Source organism: Convolutriloba macropyga, chromosome 4, assembly GCF_964194025.1.
Source record: "Convolutriloba macropyga chromosome 4, txConMacr16.3, whole genome shotgun sequence".
Taxonomy (NCBI): Eukaryota; Metazoa; Xenacoelomorpha; order Acoela; family Convolutidae; genus Convolutriloba; species Convolutriloba macropyga.
The window spans coordinates 81,424,034-81,442,374 of NC_134471.1; the positions used below are offsets into that span (position 1 = coordinate 81,424,034).

The following is an 18,341-nucleotide window of genomic DNA, read 5'->3' on the forward strand; positions in this document are numbered from 1 at the left end:
TTCCAAGAAAGACTAACCATGACATGGCAAGATATACCAAGTTGTAAAAATTAAAAAGCACCTTCAAACAAGATTTAGCACGAATTCATAAGATTAAGCACAATTTATCAAGATTTATCAAGAATTATCAAGAATTGTCAGAAAATTCAGCTCCCGTTAGTTTATCCTCACTTCAATCAAAATGGTATCAGGAATAGTCTTTCACTTTTTTTTCTGGTTCTGATGGATTCTCTTTTGATGATTCGGCACCGTCTTGCCTAACCTTCATAGAGGAACTGCTAATACTATGTTTCATTGTTCCTCCAGCCTCGCCGAAAAACCTCCGCATGCAGCATTTGCACGACCCCCCTCCTCTAATAGATTCACCTGGCGAACGCATCATGATGCTTCTGGAAGCTTAAAAAGCGGAACAAGAATTTTATCAATATTTCTGTAACAGTCAAAACTGAAAAAAAATTAATCCATCTCTTATGTTATAAATTTAGTAAGAGTCTATTATTAATTCATTTTCTGTTCACCAAAAGTGACCTATAATTTACATGGGTAAATTTCATTTGCATTATTTTCCTGTGTCTCATAAATGAGTTCTATACTTTGTTCATACATTTTGTTCAACATGAATAATTCTCTTCATTTTACAACCCTTGGTTTAATAAAAGCACAAAAAATATTAAAATAATAATAAAAACAATAATAATACAAATAATAATAATAATAATAATAATAATAAAAATAATATTAATAATAATAATAATAATAATAATAATAATAATAATAATAATAATAATAATAAGATAATAATAATAATAATAATAATAATAATAATAATATTAATAAAAATAATAATAAAATTAATAAAAATAATAATAATAATAATAATAATAATAATAATAATATTAATAATAATAATAATAATAATAACTTTTGAAGCTTAAATATCACAAGTAACCACGCGGAAGTTCGAATGAAATATGAAGCAAACCTTGTGGGCGGGAGTTAAGCTGAGCATGTTATTTTTTATGAAGTAACTTTTACTCAAAGTCAGACTGTCCATTGTAAATTGTGGCATTAACAGAGTACTGGCCATCGCAAGAAAACTGAATTTTTCTGGACTGATTCAGCGCTGATTTTCTCTCTGCCTCCAACCTCTGGAAAAACATTACCAGGATAGAAACAAAGCTTAGTTAGAGGAAAACAAACTAAAATCATTCGAGGGAAATCGCGTAATTCGTGGAGCTGAACGGATCATGAAAAGAAAACAGAGCTCCACAGGAATCCAGGTTTTAACGCACCAAGATGAAGCACTTTTCAACTCTAATCAAACGAAAAATGGTAGAAAATCTGTGCTCCTCTTCGAGTAAAACTTAGCCGCCTTTAATTTCATAGCAAAATCCACCGCAAAATCAGCACAAGAAACTGCTTCGCCACTATAAAACATTAATTTTCCACAATCGTTACCACTTTACATATTAAGTTTAATTTAGAATTGAGTTGGTATTGTTATCAGTCTGATCCAATAGAAAAAATCCATGATTATCATTCGGACGTTGGTGGCAGAGCAAATCAGCGCTGAATCAGTCTAGAGACAGTCTGTTTTTTAGGACGGCCACTGCTCTGTTCATGTCACAATTTACAAAGGCCAGCCTGATTTTTGGGTAAAATTTTCGTCATATGTTCTGCTTAACTCCCGCCAACAAGGTTTGCTTTTTATGCGATTTGAACGTCCGCGTGGTTATTTGTTAACATTTAATTTACGTAGCAAGCCGTAACCCCTAAGCTAAATGGGCTGTGTGGTAATTGTCTAAAAACTAGCTTAAGTATAAATAGTGTGTATCCTACTATAGTAATTACCAGTTATAAGCTACAAAAGTATGACGTTATTCTGCTCAGACTTCATTTTGGGGTTTGAGTAATTTTCAGACTATACAGGATAATTTTAGCCCGTGTGAAGTCTATGACCTCAAGATAATCATAATGAATACTGCACATAAAGATGCTTGAAATATTCTGGAGATACAATGTTTCAGAACTGAATTAAGTTTTTACTATTAAAATGTGCTGATTCAGCGCTGAAAAACTCTGCGACTCAAGTCCGGGTAAATAAAGAAAAAAATTCAGCGGTACAGTAAATTCACTCTCTCAATTACAAAGTTGCTATACAATTTTCAACACCAATTACTACTATCAATCAAATAAATCGATTTTTTTAATAATCTGGAATTTTTCTCAAATTATTAATCTATCCTTTAATTATACAACTTAAAGCAGCATAGTTTGCAAAAAGCTATAGGTTTTGATTAGTAGGAGCATTTTATTAAATATGTTAGTAGAATCAAACTAGACATCAATTTAAAAATTAGTTGTCGATTTTTTTATTTTGTTCGTCTATTTTTATCTCTTCTGTTTGAACTTCTGTTTGAAAGGGCTGCAATGGTTGCATGATTTCTATATTTATGAGTTCAATCAGTTCTTTAAATGAAACTCTAAATTTTATCATTCAACTTCAAGTCTATTTCTCTTTAACTTTATGTTTCTTCCATGACAATTTTTTAAATCAAACTTTTCCTCAAACATCTACCCAAAGTAGTAAAAAGTAAAATTTTTTTATATTTTGAAAGTTTCAGCCAACTTTTCAGTTAAAAATAGACAAACATATTTGATATAATCATTCTATTTGATATATCTCTCAACGTGATAATCAGTTTTTTTCATTCCGTGTCTAGTTCGTGTTCTTTCTTTCAAATTCATTCCATTCATTCCATAAAGCCGGTGTTGTTTACAATGGTTGTAGGTTGTTTACAGTGTTGTTTACAATGGTTGTTGTGGTTCAGGAGGTGGTTTGTAGTCTTGGTTGAGTAACACTCTCTCCATATAACATAAAGTGGGTCTTCCTTCCATGTAAGTTGAGTAGAAATCATCTTGAAACACCTCCACTTTCACTTCTCTCTTTCCACCCTCACACATCAACTGGAATCTATCACACAACACAACACACAACACAACACATAATCAACGTCGGATTTTTTCTGTTTGTGTGAGGAAAACAGAAAAATGTTTGCCCCCCCCCCAAGTCCATGCGTCTGAGGGTTGCAGATAATATGCACCCTTTAAGCTGGAGAGGGGGGTACAAGCAGAAAAGATCCTGAAAGAGAATAGATCAGGAAAGGGAACTGTTCCAAACTGATAAGTTGAACCTCATCAGTTTTATCGCCAGAGACGGCAAACCAAAAAGATGCTGTAGAAAGCATAAGAATAAACTCAATAGAAATTTCATAACCAGATAGCGCTAGTTAAGTCAGATAATTTAGGTCAAGTTAGACAAGTTAATTAGGTGTTTGAAATAAGCGTTCTTTCGTAAAGTGTTATTGTTTTGAAGGCGCCAGAGAGGGTAGGTAGTTGAGTGATATCTCTTAAACAAACAAATTAATGAACAAATGCATATTGAGCTGTCGATATATTTTGATTAATTAGCAAAGTTGTATTTGAGCATCAGGCCAAAGTCGAAATGAGAATTTAAATTTAGATGAAAACTGCAGAGCGATGATTTGAAGTGAACTAGATATTTTGATCAAAATTGGAATTTCAATTTGAACCAAATTAAAGTGTGTTTTGGAATTTGCAAAATTATTGGCAACTCCAAACTTGTTACCCTCGACTTTTTAAGTTATATTCATCATTGGAATCTAAAAATTTTTGGGGATGCTCCCCTGATTGTCCATACATAATAGGGATGCGCGGCAGGTTGCACCTTTTTGATCTGAGTTACTTAAGTAGAGTTTTGTTGATTTAGAGTAAATAAAAAGGCAATTTATCAGTTTTTCGAAATACCACGAAGCTGCGGAACGTAAAATTTGAATTGCTCGTGGAGTATTGGTAGTAACCCTTTGATTTTTGGAGGGTTGGCGTAACTTTACAAGGGTTTTCGATCTTCAGGGCTTTTCATTCCCAAATTCCGACCGGAAGTGCTTCGGGAGGTGCTTCGGGACGACCCGAGTGCCGAAAACCGGAAATTGGCATTTTTGAGCGGCCGAATGACTTTGAAATGGTAATAATATGACAACCTGAGACAGTTAGTGACAAAAAATAACCAACCCGGTCAATTTTGACGAACTCGGTTTTTTCGGGTTTCGGCACCCACGAATCGTCAAAAATTTTCACATTGCAAACGACTCGCAATGGCTGATCCGTTGGTCATGAAACTTGGCACGCAAGTTGGTGGCACCCTATAGTTACTAGAAAACTTTACCCGAAGACGTTTTGACCACTACTTCGCAAGTTATTAAGTTCCAAAATTTGGGGGTAATCCGGGGGGTCGATGAAAAGTGTGCGCGGTCATTGCTCGTGTTCTATTAGGAGTTAGATGATAAAAATTGGTGGGTAGGTGTAACTATGGTAGGACTTTCCACGCCAATGGTTATTTATTTTTTTACCAAAGTGACCCTTCATCCTTGACGAATGACCCCTGATTGACTCCTAGAGGTCAAATTTTGGGCTTTTACGAATATTAGACTTTTCGGCGGTTTTTAACTGGGGAATTGCATGAAATAGTTTCAAAATTGGAAATTACAATTGGTCTTTGGTTTAGGGTTGAGTTTAGTTATTTATTCAACACGCGATTTTTGACAGGGATTGATTGCAGCTAATTAATTTTATAGCGGAAATAGAGGTATAAGAACTTTTCAGAGCAACGTTCAATGTTTACTAGGCAAACACTGATTGACATGTCAAGCACAAATATGCGATAAAGCGGAGTGGGTTTGTTTACATATGAGTCCAAAGGTCGTTTACTTAAGATAATGAGAAAGCTGAACAAGGGTTGGTAGCAGTTGAATGACAGATCATAATTTGATATTGGTTATTTGCATAGCAAACAAAGCCTTCCGACGGAATGTGAGAGATTGCAAGTGTAAGTTGCAATGTTTACTTAAGAGATTAAGGTTTGTTTGCTTAATATAAGAGCGTTTTGGTAGAGTATAAATTGATGTAACACACACACACACACACATACACACAGAGAGAGAGAGAGAGAGAGACAGAGAGAGAGAGAGAGAGAGAGGGTCCAAACGATTTGATGAGACACAGTAGAAGTGGAACACAGAAGAGATTTTGGCACAAGCGAGAGATAGTAGTTGGTTTAGTGGGACTAAATTTTAGTAGCTTAGTGTGAAAAGCAGAGAGGAGACTGAACTGTGGAAGTTTGTAATTGCAAGACCAGTTGGGATACTGTGAGCTGTTTTGATTTAGTTCATTTGGGAAATGAACCACGGAAATTTGTATTATTATTGTAATTAATATTATAAATTATCTTGAATTTGTCTTTTCCATTGATGTGCAAGTAATTCTCTTACTTTTGTTATCCATATAACTAGAATTGATATTAAGAGCCCCATTGTGAATTAAATTATTTCAAGGCAATCTATTTTGCAACAGCATACAAGAGTGGAAGAGGGGAAATTGCAGAGTAACAAAGTAACGCTTGCTTCACCAATTCAAAACCTTTGGTTTATTTTATTTGATCGATCTTCTGGGCGACAGATCCCCCTCACTGTTGGCCTAGTTAGAAATTCAGAAGACGACAGTGGCGCTCCTGGGTGGGTTTCATTTCTTTGTTACTTTTTGCTGTGGATTATTTTCTGATTATTTGAAGAGCGTGCAATATTCGTTGGAGATACTGCTGAGAGCACACCGAAAGTTGACTACATTTGTGATTTGGTTACCAATAGTTTGATTTTGTTTGGTTATCAGTTGGTGAAGCGTTTTCCTTCACCAGGCTACGAAATTTGGGAAGATTGGCGTGAACATTATTTGAGCACTGGCTTGAAGTTGGGATGGACGGAAGAAGAGATGATGAAGTGGTTGCCTACAAAATTGTGCGGATGGGCCTTGAATACAGTAAGTGATTTACCAAGAGGCTATTGGCGGTCGACTCCAGGGAAGCAAGCTTGGACACTGACCGAGACGCTGTATCAGTATGACATACGATTGTATGACAATCCAAATTTTTACGAGCGAAGCTACAATTTGTTTGTTAGAGGAAAAGTGGGAAGTAGGGTGGAATTCAGTGAAACCAGTGATACTGCAGATCAGAGAACGCGACAGCAGTGTTCTCAAAGGCAGGTGGTTGATACAAGAAGTAGCCTTGGCATTTCTTTAATTGATCAATTTCGGCAACCTGGCAGAAGTTTTGAAGGGTATGGCATTGGGTCCAGCTGTGGTTTGTCAAGAAGAGGAGCTTTCGGTAAAGATCTGTCTGGGGAAGTGGAAGATATGAGCATTGCTGAGAGTGGTAGTAGAATAAGAATTCCAGGTGACGGCGATGAAGTGCAAACTGAACCTGAGGTAGAGTTTACGGAGGAAGTTTGTGATCAAACAAATCAGGAAATTTCTAGAGCAGCGGTAAGCGAATATTAAAACAGTAGATTCAGAAATATGTGAATATGTTGAGCGGAGAGTTGGGTCTTATGGACCAGATGAGCATCATGCTATGGAAAAGGAATGTGTGCTGTCACCAGAGTCTGGGGAGCTAAGCGATGAACAATCGGATGATGACAATTTGTTTGAAGACATTTCGGATACAGATTTTTTGGATGTAGAGGAATTTGATGTCAACAGTGCGAGAAGCGAGACAAGTTTTGCCACGAGGTTGAACTCAGTAGCATGTGACTACGTAACTGCAATAGCGAGCGATTTTGGCGGTGGTGTCAAAGCTAGCAGAGACGATATGTTGGGAGCCTGGGCCTTGATGGAGTTAAAGAAAGGAGTTACAAACCTGAAGCTCTGCAATGCAACAAACGAGGCTGATGAGACACAAATGTGTACAACTGAGTGCACCGTGGACACTTTGGAGAATTGGACAAGTTCAGGGGGAACTGATTGGCTGTTGATATCTGAAACACAGAAGGGTCAAAACAAAATTGCAGCAGTTGAGCGAAGTAATTTTGCACAGTTGGGAAAGAAGTTGGAGGAATGGATGCAATCGCAATTGAATGAAAGTCAGCCTAATGGTAGTGTTTTGGTCAAACCAACGGATGGGCATCAAGGGGAAAGAGCTGGAATTGACAGGACAGGGAAATGCGATAAGAAGTCAATGGCTACAGTGTTGCACAGTTGGGTTTATGATGATCAACAGCCTAGGAGGGAGGACTCTGGCGGGTTTTCGATGGCAGTTGAGCAGAAAGTGGATAGAGGGATTGCATCACGATTTCCAGAGATTGCAAAGCTGTTGCTGGAAAACCAATCCTTAAGCCGGAAGGAGAAGTGGAGCCGTTTGGAAGCATTTGAACAGCAGTCATGGCAGGATTACAGGCGAAGTGGTAGCTACAGTGGAAGAAGAGTTGGTCATCCATTCAAGCATCAGAGGAAGAAGGTTTTCGTGTACAGGTGAACGAGTGTATGATGAGAGGGACGTTGACAGCTAAGTTATTAAAGCCTTTTTACCCAATTGTTGTCTACATTGTTTTAATCGATTTTATCAGGACAATTTGATCAAGCACTATAGCCGTAAGGAAATTTTTTTTTCAAAATAAGATGATTTAGGGAAATGTGTTGATTTGGTAGATCTATTTTTAGATTTTATTTTTTAGTGATTTTGGGGTTTACTGGGTAGATGTATGTCAAAGGCAATAGAGTTGGTCAACAATCGATGGATGTTGATGAATCAAGTAGGATATGTTGAAATGTTAAAATGCAGGAGTGTGTTCCAATCTGATTTAATCAGCCGCTATTCAAATTTTGGTGCAGTTAGTTTATGTTAACCCGGAGCTAAATATAAGTGGTTCACTTCACTAGATCGACTATGGTTAAAGTACGTAGAAGTAAGTTAATCGGGTCAAAGCATAAGGCTTTGCAATTATTCGGGAGAATAATAATCTAGGAGGGAAGACTGTAGAAAGCATAAGAATAAACTCAATAGAAATTTCATAACCAGATAGCGCTAGTTAAGTCAGATAATTTAAGTCAAGTTAGACAAGTTAATTAGGTGTTTGAAATAAGCGTTCCTTCATAAAGTGTTATTGTTTTGAAGGCGCCAGAGAGGGTAGTTGAGTGATATCTCTTAAACAAACAAACTAATGAACAAATGCATATTGAGCTGTCGATATATTTTGATTAATTAGCAAAGTTGTATTTGAGCATCAGGCCAAAGTCGAAATGAGGGATTTAAATTTAGATGAAAACTGCAGAGCGATGATTTGAAGTGAACTAGATATTTTGATCAAAATCGGAATTTCAATTTGAACCAAATTAAAGTGTGATTTTGAATTTGCAAAATTATTCGCAACTCCAAACTTGTTACCCTCGACTTTTTAAGTTATATTCATCATTGGAATCTAAAAAATTTTGGGGATGCTCCCCTGATTGTCCATATATAATAGGGATGCGCGGCAGGTTGCACCTTTTTGATCTGAGTTACTTAAGTAGAGTTTTGTTGATTTAGAGTTAATAAAAAAGCAATTTATCAGTTTTTCAAAATACCACCAAGCGGATGTTTCCCCCCCCCATGGAGGTTATATTAACCGGAAGTTTACCAAATTTTTTTGGCATGTACACCCAATAGTCCTCTCAGGCTGGTATACTTTTCGGGCCAATCCGACCACCTAAATCCGAGTTATTAGCACCGGAAGTGGTGTGATTTGATGGTTTTCGATATTTTGAGCGAAAAAAATGACTGTTCGAGTATGATACAAGGTAACTAAGGGTTGCAATGGGTATTAAGTCTAGAGTAATGTAGCAGATGATCATTGGAAGGGTTTAGGAAGTTGTGGGAGAAATTTATTAGCATTTTGAAATAAGAATAGGCAGTTTTCACTAAAAACAGTTAACACTGAAATTGAAATAGTAATTTCTCTAAAAGTTGAAGTCGGATTGACCTGAAATTTGGGGGATAGACTAATTTGGGTACGGGGAATCCAATTTTGAGGTCGGATTTGACCCCACACCAACCTGCACGGAACTAGCGCACGCCCGTGCTGCGGAACGTAAAAATTGAATTGCTCGTGGAGTATTGTTAGTAACCCTATGATTTTTGGAGGTTTAGCGTAACTTTTCAAGGGCTTTCGATTTTCAAGGGCTTTTCATTCCCAAATTCCGACCGGAAGTCGGTTCTTCGGGACGACCCGAGAGCCGAAAACCGGAAATTGGCATTTTTGAGCGGCCGAATGACTTTGAAATGGTAATAATATGACAACCTGAGACAGTTAGTGACAAAAAATAACCAACCCGGTCAATTTTGACGAACTCGGATTTTTCGGGTTTCGGCACCCACGAATCGTTAAAAAATTTCACATTGCAAACGACTCGCAATGGCTGATCCGTTGGTCATGATACTTGGCACGCAAGTTGGTGGCACCCTATAGTTACTAGAAAACTTTACCCGAAGACGTTTTGACCACTACTTCACAAGTTATTAAGTTCCGAAATTTGGGGTCATCCGGGAGGTCGATGAAAAGTGTGCGCGGTCATTGCTCGTGTTCTATTAGGAGTTAGATGATAAAGATGGGAGGGTAGGAGTAACTATGGTAGGACTTTCCACGCCAATGGTTATTTTTTTTACCAAAGTGACCCTTCATCCTTGACGAATGACCCCTGATTGACTCCTAGAGGTCAAATTTTGGGCTTTTACGAATATTAGACTTTTCGGCGGTTTTTAACTGGGGAATTGCATGAAATAGTTTCAAAATTGGAAATTACAATTGGTCTTTGGTTTAGGGTTGAGTTTAGTTATTTAATCAACACGTAATTTTTGACAGGAATTGATTGCAGCTAATTAATATCATAGCGCAAATAGAGGTATAAGAACTTTTCAGGGCAACGTTCAATGTTTACTGAGCAAATACTGATTGACATGTCAAGCACAAATATGCGATAAAGCGGAGTGGGTTTCTTTACATATGAGTCCAAAGGTCGTTTACTTAAGATAAGGAGAAAGTTGAACAATGGTTGGTAGCAGTTGAATGACAGAGCTTAATTTGATATTGGTTATTTGCATAGCAAACAAAGCCTTCCTACGGAAAGTGAGAGATTGCAAGTGTAAGTTGCAATGTTTACTTAAGAGATTAAGGTTTGTTTGCTTAAGATAAGAGCGTTTTGGTAGAGTATAAAATGAAGTAACACACACACACACACACACATACACACACACACACACAGAGAGAGAGAGAGAGAGAGTCCAAACGATTGGCTGAGACACAGTAGAAGTGGAACACCGAAGAGATTTTGGCACAAGCGAGAGATAGTAGTTGGTTTAGTGGGACTAAACTTTAGAAGCTTAGTGTGAAAGGCAGAGAGGAGACTGAACTGTGGAAGTTTGTAATTGCAAGACCAGTTGGGATACTGTGAGCTGTTTTGATTTAGTTCATTTGGGAAATGAACCACGGAAATTTGTATTATTATTGTAATTACTATTATAAATTGTCTTGAATTTGTCTTTTCCTTTGATGTGCAAGTAATTCTCTTACCTTTGTTATCCATATAACTAGAATTGATATTACGAGCCCCATTGTGAATTAACTTTTTTCAAGGCAATCTAATTTGCAACAGCATACAAGAGTGGAAGAGGGGAAATTGCAGAGTAACAAAGTAACGCTTGCTTCACCAATTCAAAACCTTTGGTTTATTTTATTTGATCGATCTCCTGGGCGACAGATCCCCCTCACTGTTGGCCTAGTTAGAAATTCAGAAGACGACAGATGCCACCTGTTAAAAACGTAGTGATTAAGCGGTCAATTTTTAACCAGTGTATATTAGACTAAAAGTAATACTAGCATTCGCTTAATTTACAGATATGTGTGATTTTTGTATCCGTTAATACAGCAGTAGGACGAGAAAAACTGGTCAGTCACTGACACTGAATCCTACGTCATCAATCCAGCAACACTGCTGCCTGTAACGCCAATTGTCCAATAATAGATTGTATTAAAGGTACTATAGTAGACCCAATCTCCAGTATCAATGATCATCTTTGTTCATAGGACAGCTATGCAATCGCATGCAAAAACCGAACACTGTTAAATTAAGCATATTAGACAACTGCTTTCGACGCTGGTTGTGGTTATTATCCACCAACAACTAGATACGTCTAAAAGCAGTTGTTCAAAATACTCTTAAATTTCAAGCGTACGTAATCCTAATATCTGATTTGATTTCCTATCTATTATTGGCTGGTATTATTGAATAGTTGAGTTATTGGCCATCCCCATTGGCCGCATTGTTTTTTAACGGACTAAACAACAAAGTCTGTAAATTATTCATTGTTAATTAACCAAAAAATGGTTAGAGCATTCGAAAAAAACTTGGCTGGATCAACCACCAGAAATTTTTTTTGGCAGAAGCGAAAACCTAAAACTAATTTGATCAATGCTGTCATGGATCATGGCAAAAAATATGGAGGCTTAACACGAAGTAGTTGAAACTTTTCCAATTAAATAAAAATCGCAAAAAGCTGATAAAAGACAACGCTAATAACATGACAAACAAAACAGACTGGTGTCGGACCAATTGCTCTCGAACGACTGACGGCAAAATCGACCTAGAGCTATCCAGAAATACTTTTCTGACGGATGCACAACTAAGCTGTGTTTTTACAACTAAAATTAAAATTCTTTATAGTGGAAAATGATAACAGGAAGAGAAACAAAAACAATTTTTGTACAATTACCTCGATAAAAACCTTTACTATCAAGAAGAAAGTTGAAACGCGCAAACAAAACTGGGTTGGCGAATCCGAGCACAACCTGTTCATTGGTTGCTACACGATTAAAATTCATTACAGCACATACGTCATTTCTTTGATAGTGCTGTCTTGTTAAACCGTACAAAAACCAACAACTTCTAATTCTACTTAAAAACTGTCAAATAGGGCTTGCTAGGAAATCTTGCAGGAGCAAAGTTCGACTCTTCTCATGACTTAAACTATCGATGCCAGTTAATACTATTCGAATATATATAAAAACGGAATAAATATCTCCAGCGATCCGAAGCTTCCTTCCTATTCTACAGTACAAAAGAATACATACAAATTCTCTCATTCCAACTTTATACCCGAACCAGAGTACCTTAGAAATTTTTTTGCCACCGCAGCACCACCCTGAAATCATTTCTGCAAACCTAATGGGAGTGCCTACAAAAAAATTTTTGAAAAATCAAGCAATCGTCTTCCGGCAGCCCTTAGGTTCATTTACGTAATGTGAGCATTCCTTAATACTAAATCTCATGTGACGACACTCATGATGAGTCGGTGCCTCTACTTTTAATTTATATTGCGCTAAGTTGTGGAATGCGGCGACGAAAGACCAAGACATTTTATAATAGCCATTTAGTATAATCATTCCTTTTTCATCATTACCCACTGTACGGCTTTTTTAATAAATGCCCTAGTCGTTGACCATTGAAAATGTTATAAGACCTTTTTAGATTTTTAACAATACTCCATATCTTGTAATTGCTTATAAGATGGAGCATATCTTGTAAAAACTTATTATTTGTATATTAAGATACATTTTGTGGAATCAAAGAGGTAAAATGAACCAATTAGCGTTGGCTCGTAATGCTCAAATTGTGTCCTATTTGTACGGCCATTGTTGTTCCATATCTAACATTGAAAGTGTTTTTTTAAATAAAACTTCAAAGACTAAAAAATTGCTTCCTTGTTTTAATCGGACAGTTGTTTTTCAAAAATTCTGCAATGATAGGTTACTAACTGACCTGTAATACATGAGATAATTCTCAGACTTCATCTCCACTTCCTTGACCTCATCAGCTGTGGGATCCACACATCTCTCATCCAGCTGGTCTTTGTTCCACACTCCAGTCCACAATTTAACAGCGACGTCCTTAGCCTCTCCATCCTATAGGATACATTACATCATACAATTAACGTCATGAAAAAGTAATAATATTATGAAAAAAGTATGAAAATCATGAAAAAAGTCAGAACATCATGAAAAAAGTATGAAAGAGTATCATAGTAAAAAAAGTATTAAAAAAATAAAAGAAAGAGAAAAATTATTAAAAGAATTATAACACATTATATCATACAAAACAGCATGATCATCGTGAAAAAAGTAATACTATTAAGAAAAAAGGGTTCTATTCTGTTTCGCCCCCCCCCCACCAGTTTAGTGAGCATAAATCCTTTATGACCGCCAGGCGCACGTGCTATTTTCTTACATAGTAAAGTGCTTTATAACAACAAACAATTTTTAACTGGGGGTCATAAAAGACACTGGGGGACCGAAACAGAATACAGCCAAAAAGGTATGAAAATCATGGAAAAAGTCCAAACATCATGAAAAAAGTATGAATATTATGAAAAAAAGTAACACCATCATGAAAAAGCATGAGTGAGTAACATAATGAAAAAACGGGAACGAACATGGTTAGCGAAAGAACATAAAAAAGTATTAAAAAAATTATAAAACACTCATTAGAGTAGAAATATGAACGTCCGTCACACGCGATACAACAATCGGTTTAAAGTTTTAATAGCAATCTCATTTATTTAATTAATCACACTCACAATCCTGCGGCAAGAGTCGGCTAATTAGAAAATACTTGATTGTCTGCCTTTGGTCAGATTATATATTTGTTGCGTTCATTTTCCAGAAAAAAACACGACCAATCATGAGGATTTTATTGATATACAAAATGTACATTTTTGCGAAATGGTAATTTCCATTGTTTTAGACATCGGGGTTGAACAGTAACACGTTTTTCGCAAATTTCAATAGTTTCATGGATAAAAATCAGCTTTTTAGCTTAACCAAATTCAGGGCACAATAGAACAAAATAGCTATTCATAGGCAGAGACACTTAAAATGTTAAACTTAGACACTTAGAATCTTAAACCCTATAACGACCGAAATCACTGCGTGTATGTTCTGGGAACCTCTATGGCAACCGAGCCCAATTTTAGGTATGACCGGCAGAAATAAAGTCAACTTCTTTAGACCCAAACTTTGCTGTTTCAAGTGGCAGATTTAGGTATCTTCTTTTTTTTCATTTAACACAAAACGCAAAAACATATAATTAACTCGTCCTATCTCTCTTTGGAAGATAACCCGTACTTGTAATAGCCCAAAATGTGTGACAGTTGCTGATAAAAGGTTCCTATGGCTACAACTCGGCTGTCAAATTCAATATTTTAATCAATCTCTATCACAAACCCAAGTTTAGCATGCATTTGTATGCCAATGAACTTGACACAATAGAGAAAAAAATCTTAATAATTTTTGACACGTGTCGTTCCATTTCGTAGTTAAGGATGGCGTAAATACCAGGTTTTCTAAAAGCCAAAAACTTGAGCTCTAGGAATCACCCATGGTTAATCAAGTGAAATTGGCAAGTCAAAACTGTGAAACATTGTGAAACTCCAAGACCGAAAAAACGTATTCATGACAGTTGACCAGAGAGGAAACCTTTTGTCATCTTATGTTTTGGGTTAATCGTTTTAAAACACTTTTTAAAACACTCAAATATTCGGATTTTTTTGCTGTTTTTGGTACTCAGGTCATTCGGTCACATTCGGAGTTTAAAAAAAACACCATTAAAAAGCCCCTGAAAAGTAACACCTGATTTCCAAATCCCTGGGATTGGAATGGGGTTGTTTTTGATTACATGAACTGACTCAGGAAACCCAAAATAGTCTACAACCAAATATGTCCCATATATGGTGGAAACCATGATAAATTTTGAAAACTTTGCAAGTTCTTTTTACAAAATAAGTTACATTAACAGCCATATTGAACAGCCTTGTATGTATTTTTGTGAAGCAAACCATCATTGATTCACATTAGATTATAGTAAAATTACAAATCCCACTATTTCGGCTCCTGATAACTGCGAGTGTGTTGGGTGTCGGGTCCAGTAACTGTAGCAGTTTCAAAGAACCATAATCAGGGTTACCTAATTTATAAAACCTGATAGAACTTCCGTTAGGATAACAAATTCTAGAGGATAGCAGAACAGCAGAAGTGGCTGCGTTTTCCACAAAACTGTTAGATGCTTTAATTTTGAGAAAAAAAACTCTCCAAACTGTCAAATTTTTTAAAAAATAAATGAACTCTCAGATGGAATTCTAAAATTAAAATGTTAAAATTAAAATTAAAAAGTTCTGATGACTCCTTTGGGCGTGATGCGCATACAATTTTAATAGGTTGAATTATATTTACAACTCAATATCCCTTTGTTCAGTTATTTGTTCCTTTAATATATACCACCAACTCAACTCGGAGGCGCGTTTGAAACAAGAACCTATTTTTTAGAATGCTAAACACAAACAATAGTCCCAAATCAATCTAGCTTCAGATAGATTAACTCAATTTTTCTGTTATCATATGTAAATAATAAATCCATTTAAATTATTACACTGCCGGACTAATATCAAATGTATAGTCGTTGATGTGGCTCGGAATTCAGTGTTTTTTAGATGACTACCAACATTTAAAGTGAAAAAGTCAACCACTTCGGCGCACTTTTCACTGGACTTTTTTAGTAAGCTATCTTCAATAACGTCAAATGAGTTCAGCATCTAAAAATTATTGAATGAGGGAACAATTAAGATTAACACAAACACGAAAAAGAAAAGAACGTAATTGAGCAAATAATTAGAAGTCTATCATAACCTAGAGCGGTCAGGAGTTTCGCCTCTCGGCAACCGGTCAAACTGGGTCAGGTGTTTGCCGCTCGCAGTAGTTTGGGTATGCCAAAATGCGGTTAATGCCGACTTTATAACAAAAAATCTCATAGGCTTATCATTCAAAGTAAAGTGAAGAACAGACAAAATTCGGTCTTTTTGTTATATCATCAAACTCTATCTGGCCGAGCCGTTCCGGCTCGGGTTGATTTTTTGGGGAACTGCACTGTCCTGTCTTTCTGTTTAATGTAGGGACTGTCTTCAGGGGCAAGCCCCTCAGCCAGTCCTGATTTTACCTTATAGTGAAAAAATCATAAGATTGCAAAAATTTCAAAACTTTCAAAAAAGCGTATTCTCTTTGATTTTGGCCAAAAAATAGCAGCCAGTAGTAATTTTTGCCCGGGATGCACGTCTTTGACATCAAAAACCACTTTTTCGAAAGTTTGAATTATTTCGGACTTAAGCGTTTTTTGGTCAAATTTTCTAAAAACTCGGTCAAAAATTGCAAAAAATAATTTCAAATTTTTCAAAAACTTTTAATTTTTTGCTTTTTTCATCACTCGCGTGCTTTACTAACTACTGGGATGACCGACTGCACTTTGCAGAACATCAATAGCTCTATTAGCTTAGCAGTAAACTCTTTTAGAAAAGGGCCCTTGTGCCCCTAACCGTCAAAAAATCGTTGATCGAAAATGACATTTAGAGTGCTCCTATCCCAAAACTACACTTCTGTAACCCCCACTATTTTTTAACTTTTATCATGGAGGTCAAAGGTCAAAAGTCAATCATTTCCGAGAAAATTCAAAAATCACGAAAAAATGGTCAAAAATCACGACTTTTTGAAAAATTTTCACTTCTGTGACTTCCAACTTCTCTCCGCGCTAAGACACTCCTACCTGTGATTGATCGAACTACACAAAAAAGTTGAAACTATTGAAAAAAATTGCGAGCGGGGATGACTTTTCTCAAAAAGTCGTTTTTTGACCCCCCCCCCCCCCCCCCCCCCCCCCACCAACCGGCAATATCTTTTTCTCACAAGCATATTTGTGAGATGTGACCTCATTGACTTATCATTTTCTCACCATTTCAGGACCGCATGCAAAGTCTCATCAAAAGTTACCATCAAGTTTCCGAGATCGTAAAAGTTTTTGCACCCTGGATCCTTCGTTAAAGGAATACTATCTGGCAGGGCCCCTACCCCGCCAATCTGGGGAAAACTTGTTATTTGATTATGTGAACGCGACCACCGAGTCAGTATTTTTGGAAACTGGTTCAGAAACTAGTCCACTAGTTTTCTTTACATAGGTCACTTTTTACAGTACACAAAGTAAGTCTTAATCCAAGCTTTGGCAAGTCTATTGCAGTCTACCGATCTACATGTAATGCCCGCAAAAGTTATTTGAAAAGATAACTTTGGCTAAATAACTTTCTCAGTAAATTTAACGGAAACTGGAATTGAGTCAACTTTTGTGAACTTTCGACAAACTTCGAGATACAAAAAGCGCTCAGAGACATAAAACCGTTGTAATAGTTATACATGTAAAAACAAAAGAAAATAAATAAATCGATAGTAAAGCTAAAATAAATCGATAGAGCCCCCCCCCCCACCCCTCTAATGCACAGACTTTTGCCTTCTGGCACAGACTTTTGCCAAACTGTCAAATTGCTTGAATAAATCCATATAATTTTGTTCGCATAGATTTACCCCCCCCCCCCCCCCCCCCCAAGTTCACAGATTTTAGCCTTCTGGACTCGAATTATTGGGTTCAATTTAATAAATTCCATTATTAAATTTTGCTTTTGATTGACTGTCTTAGCCCTCCTTTCCTTATGTTGTTTGTGAGATGCAAAACATTTACTTAGGTAGATAAAGTAAACAGAATCTCAGACATGGTGGGCGGGCAAAACAAACTCTTAAACCCTTGACAAACACACTTAATAATCTAGGCTAACAACTGGTGAAACGTTTTCCTGTTTCTATATTTGCTTCAAAAGAATTAAAAACTAGTTCAAAATGTCGAACGAGATCCGAGAGCTGATATTTCACGTTCTTTACGCTTTTAAGTTAATAATTGGCACTTTGGTTTTCATTGCCAATATTTTTATTTTTACAATTTTTGCTACCAAAAAGGAGAAATTTCCCTCCGATTTTTTAATTTTACCAAATTTGATGATCGACGCATTGCACGGTTTAGCCATGTGCATACCGTTTTATCTGATAAATTCTAACTTTATGTTGAAAGGACAACTTTGTTTCCAAACATTCATCTTCTTTTCTTTGGTAATGCTGATTTTGATGACATTAAACAGATATGTGGCTGCTATAAGGCCCATGAAATACAAGTTATGGTTTAACAAGGGCAGAATTTTATTCAGTTTTTTGGCGATTACCTTGATTACTGTGGCTTTATTCTCGGCAGTCGCGTATGCTCTATTTGTTGCAAAAGTTGTCGACAAGTCAATCGAGCATTATTGCGAAACTTATTACGAGAAGATTTGTGTTCCGACAGGTTGGAAGCTGAGGTCATGGGAACTTTATTGTAATTATGAATATAAAATACGCCAGAATTGTTATGCCAGGGAAAAATCTACAAAACGAGCCTTTTTAAACGTCAATTACTTTGTTTTTTACCTGTGGCCTCAATTTCAGCTCCTTCTTGTAATCTGCAACACAATTTTCATGTGTTTTGTCTACAAAAGAATCTCTGGCCAA

At 36.4% G+C, this 18,341-nt stretch overlaps 1 protein-coding gene across 1 annotated transcript in view; it reads right to left on the minus strand.

The window, feature by feature from the left end:
- Positions 1-2,602: 2,602 nt before the first annotated feature.
- LOC142338712 (uncharacterized) overlaps positions 2,603-18,341 on the minus strand; it is a 37,353-nt gene continuing 21,614 nt past the window's right edge. The window contains exons 6-7 of the mRNA XM_075388589.1: positions 12,700-12,842; positions 2,603-2,974 (exon numbers count right to left, since the gene is read on the minus strand). Of these exons, the coding sequence (XP_075244704.1) occupies positions 2,809-2,974; positions 12,700-12,842 (309 nt within the window). The 3' untranslated portion in view covers positions 2,603-2,808. The remainder of the gene's footprint in view (positions 2,975-12,699; positions 12,843-18,341) is intronic.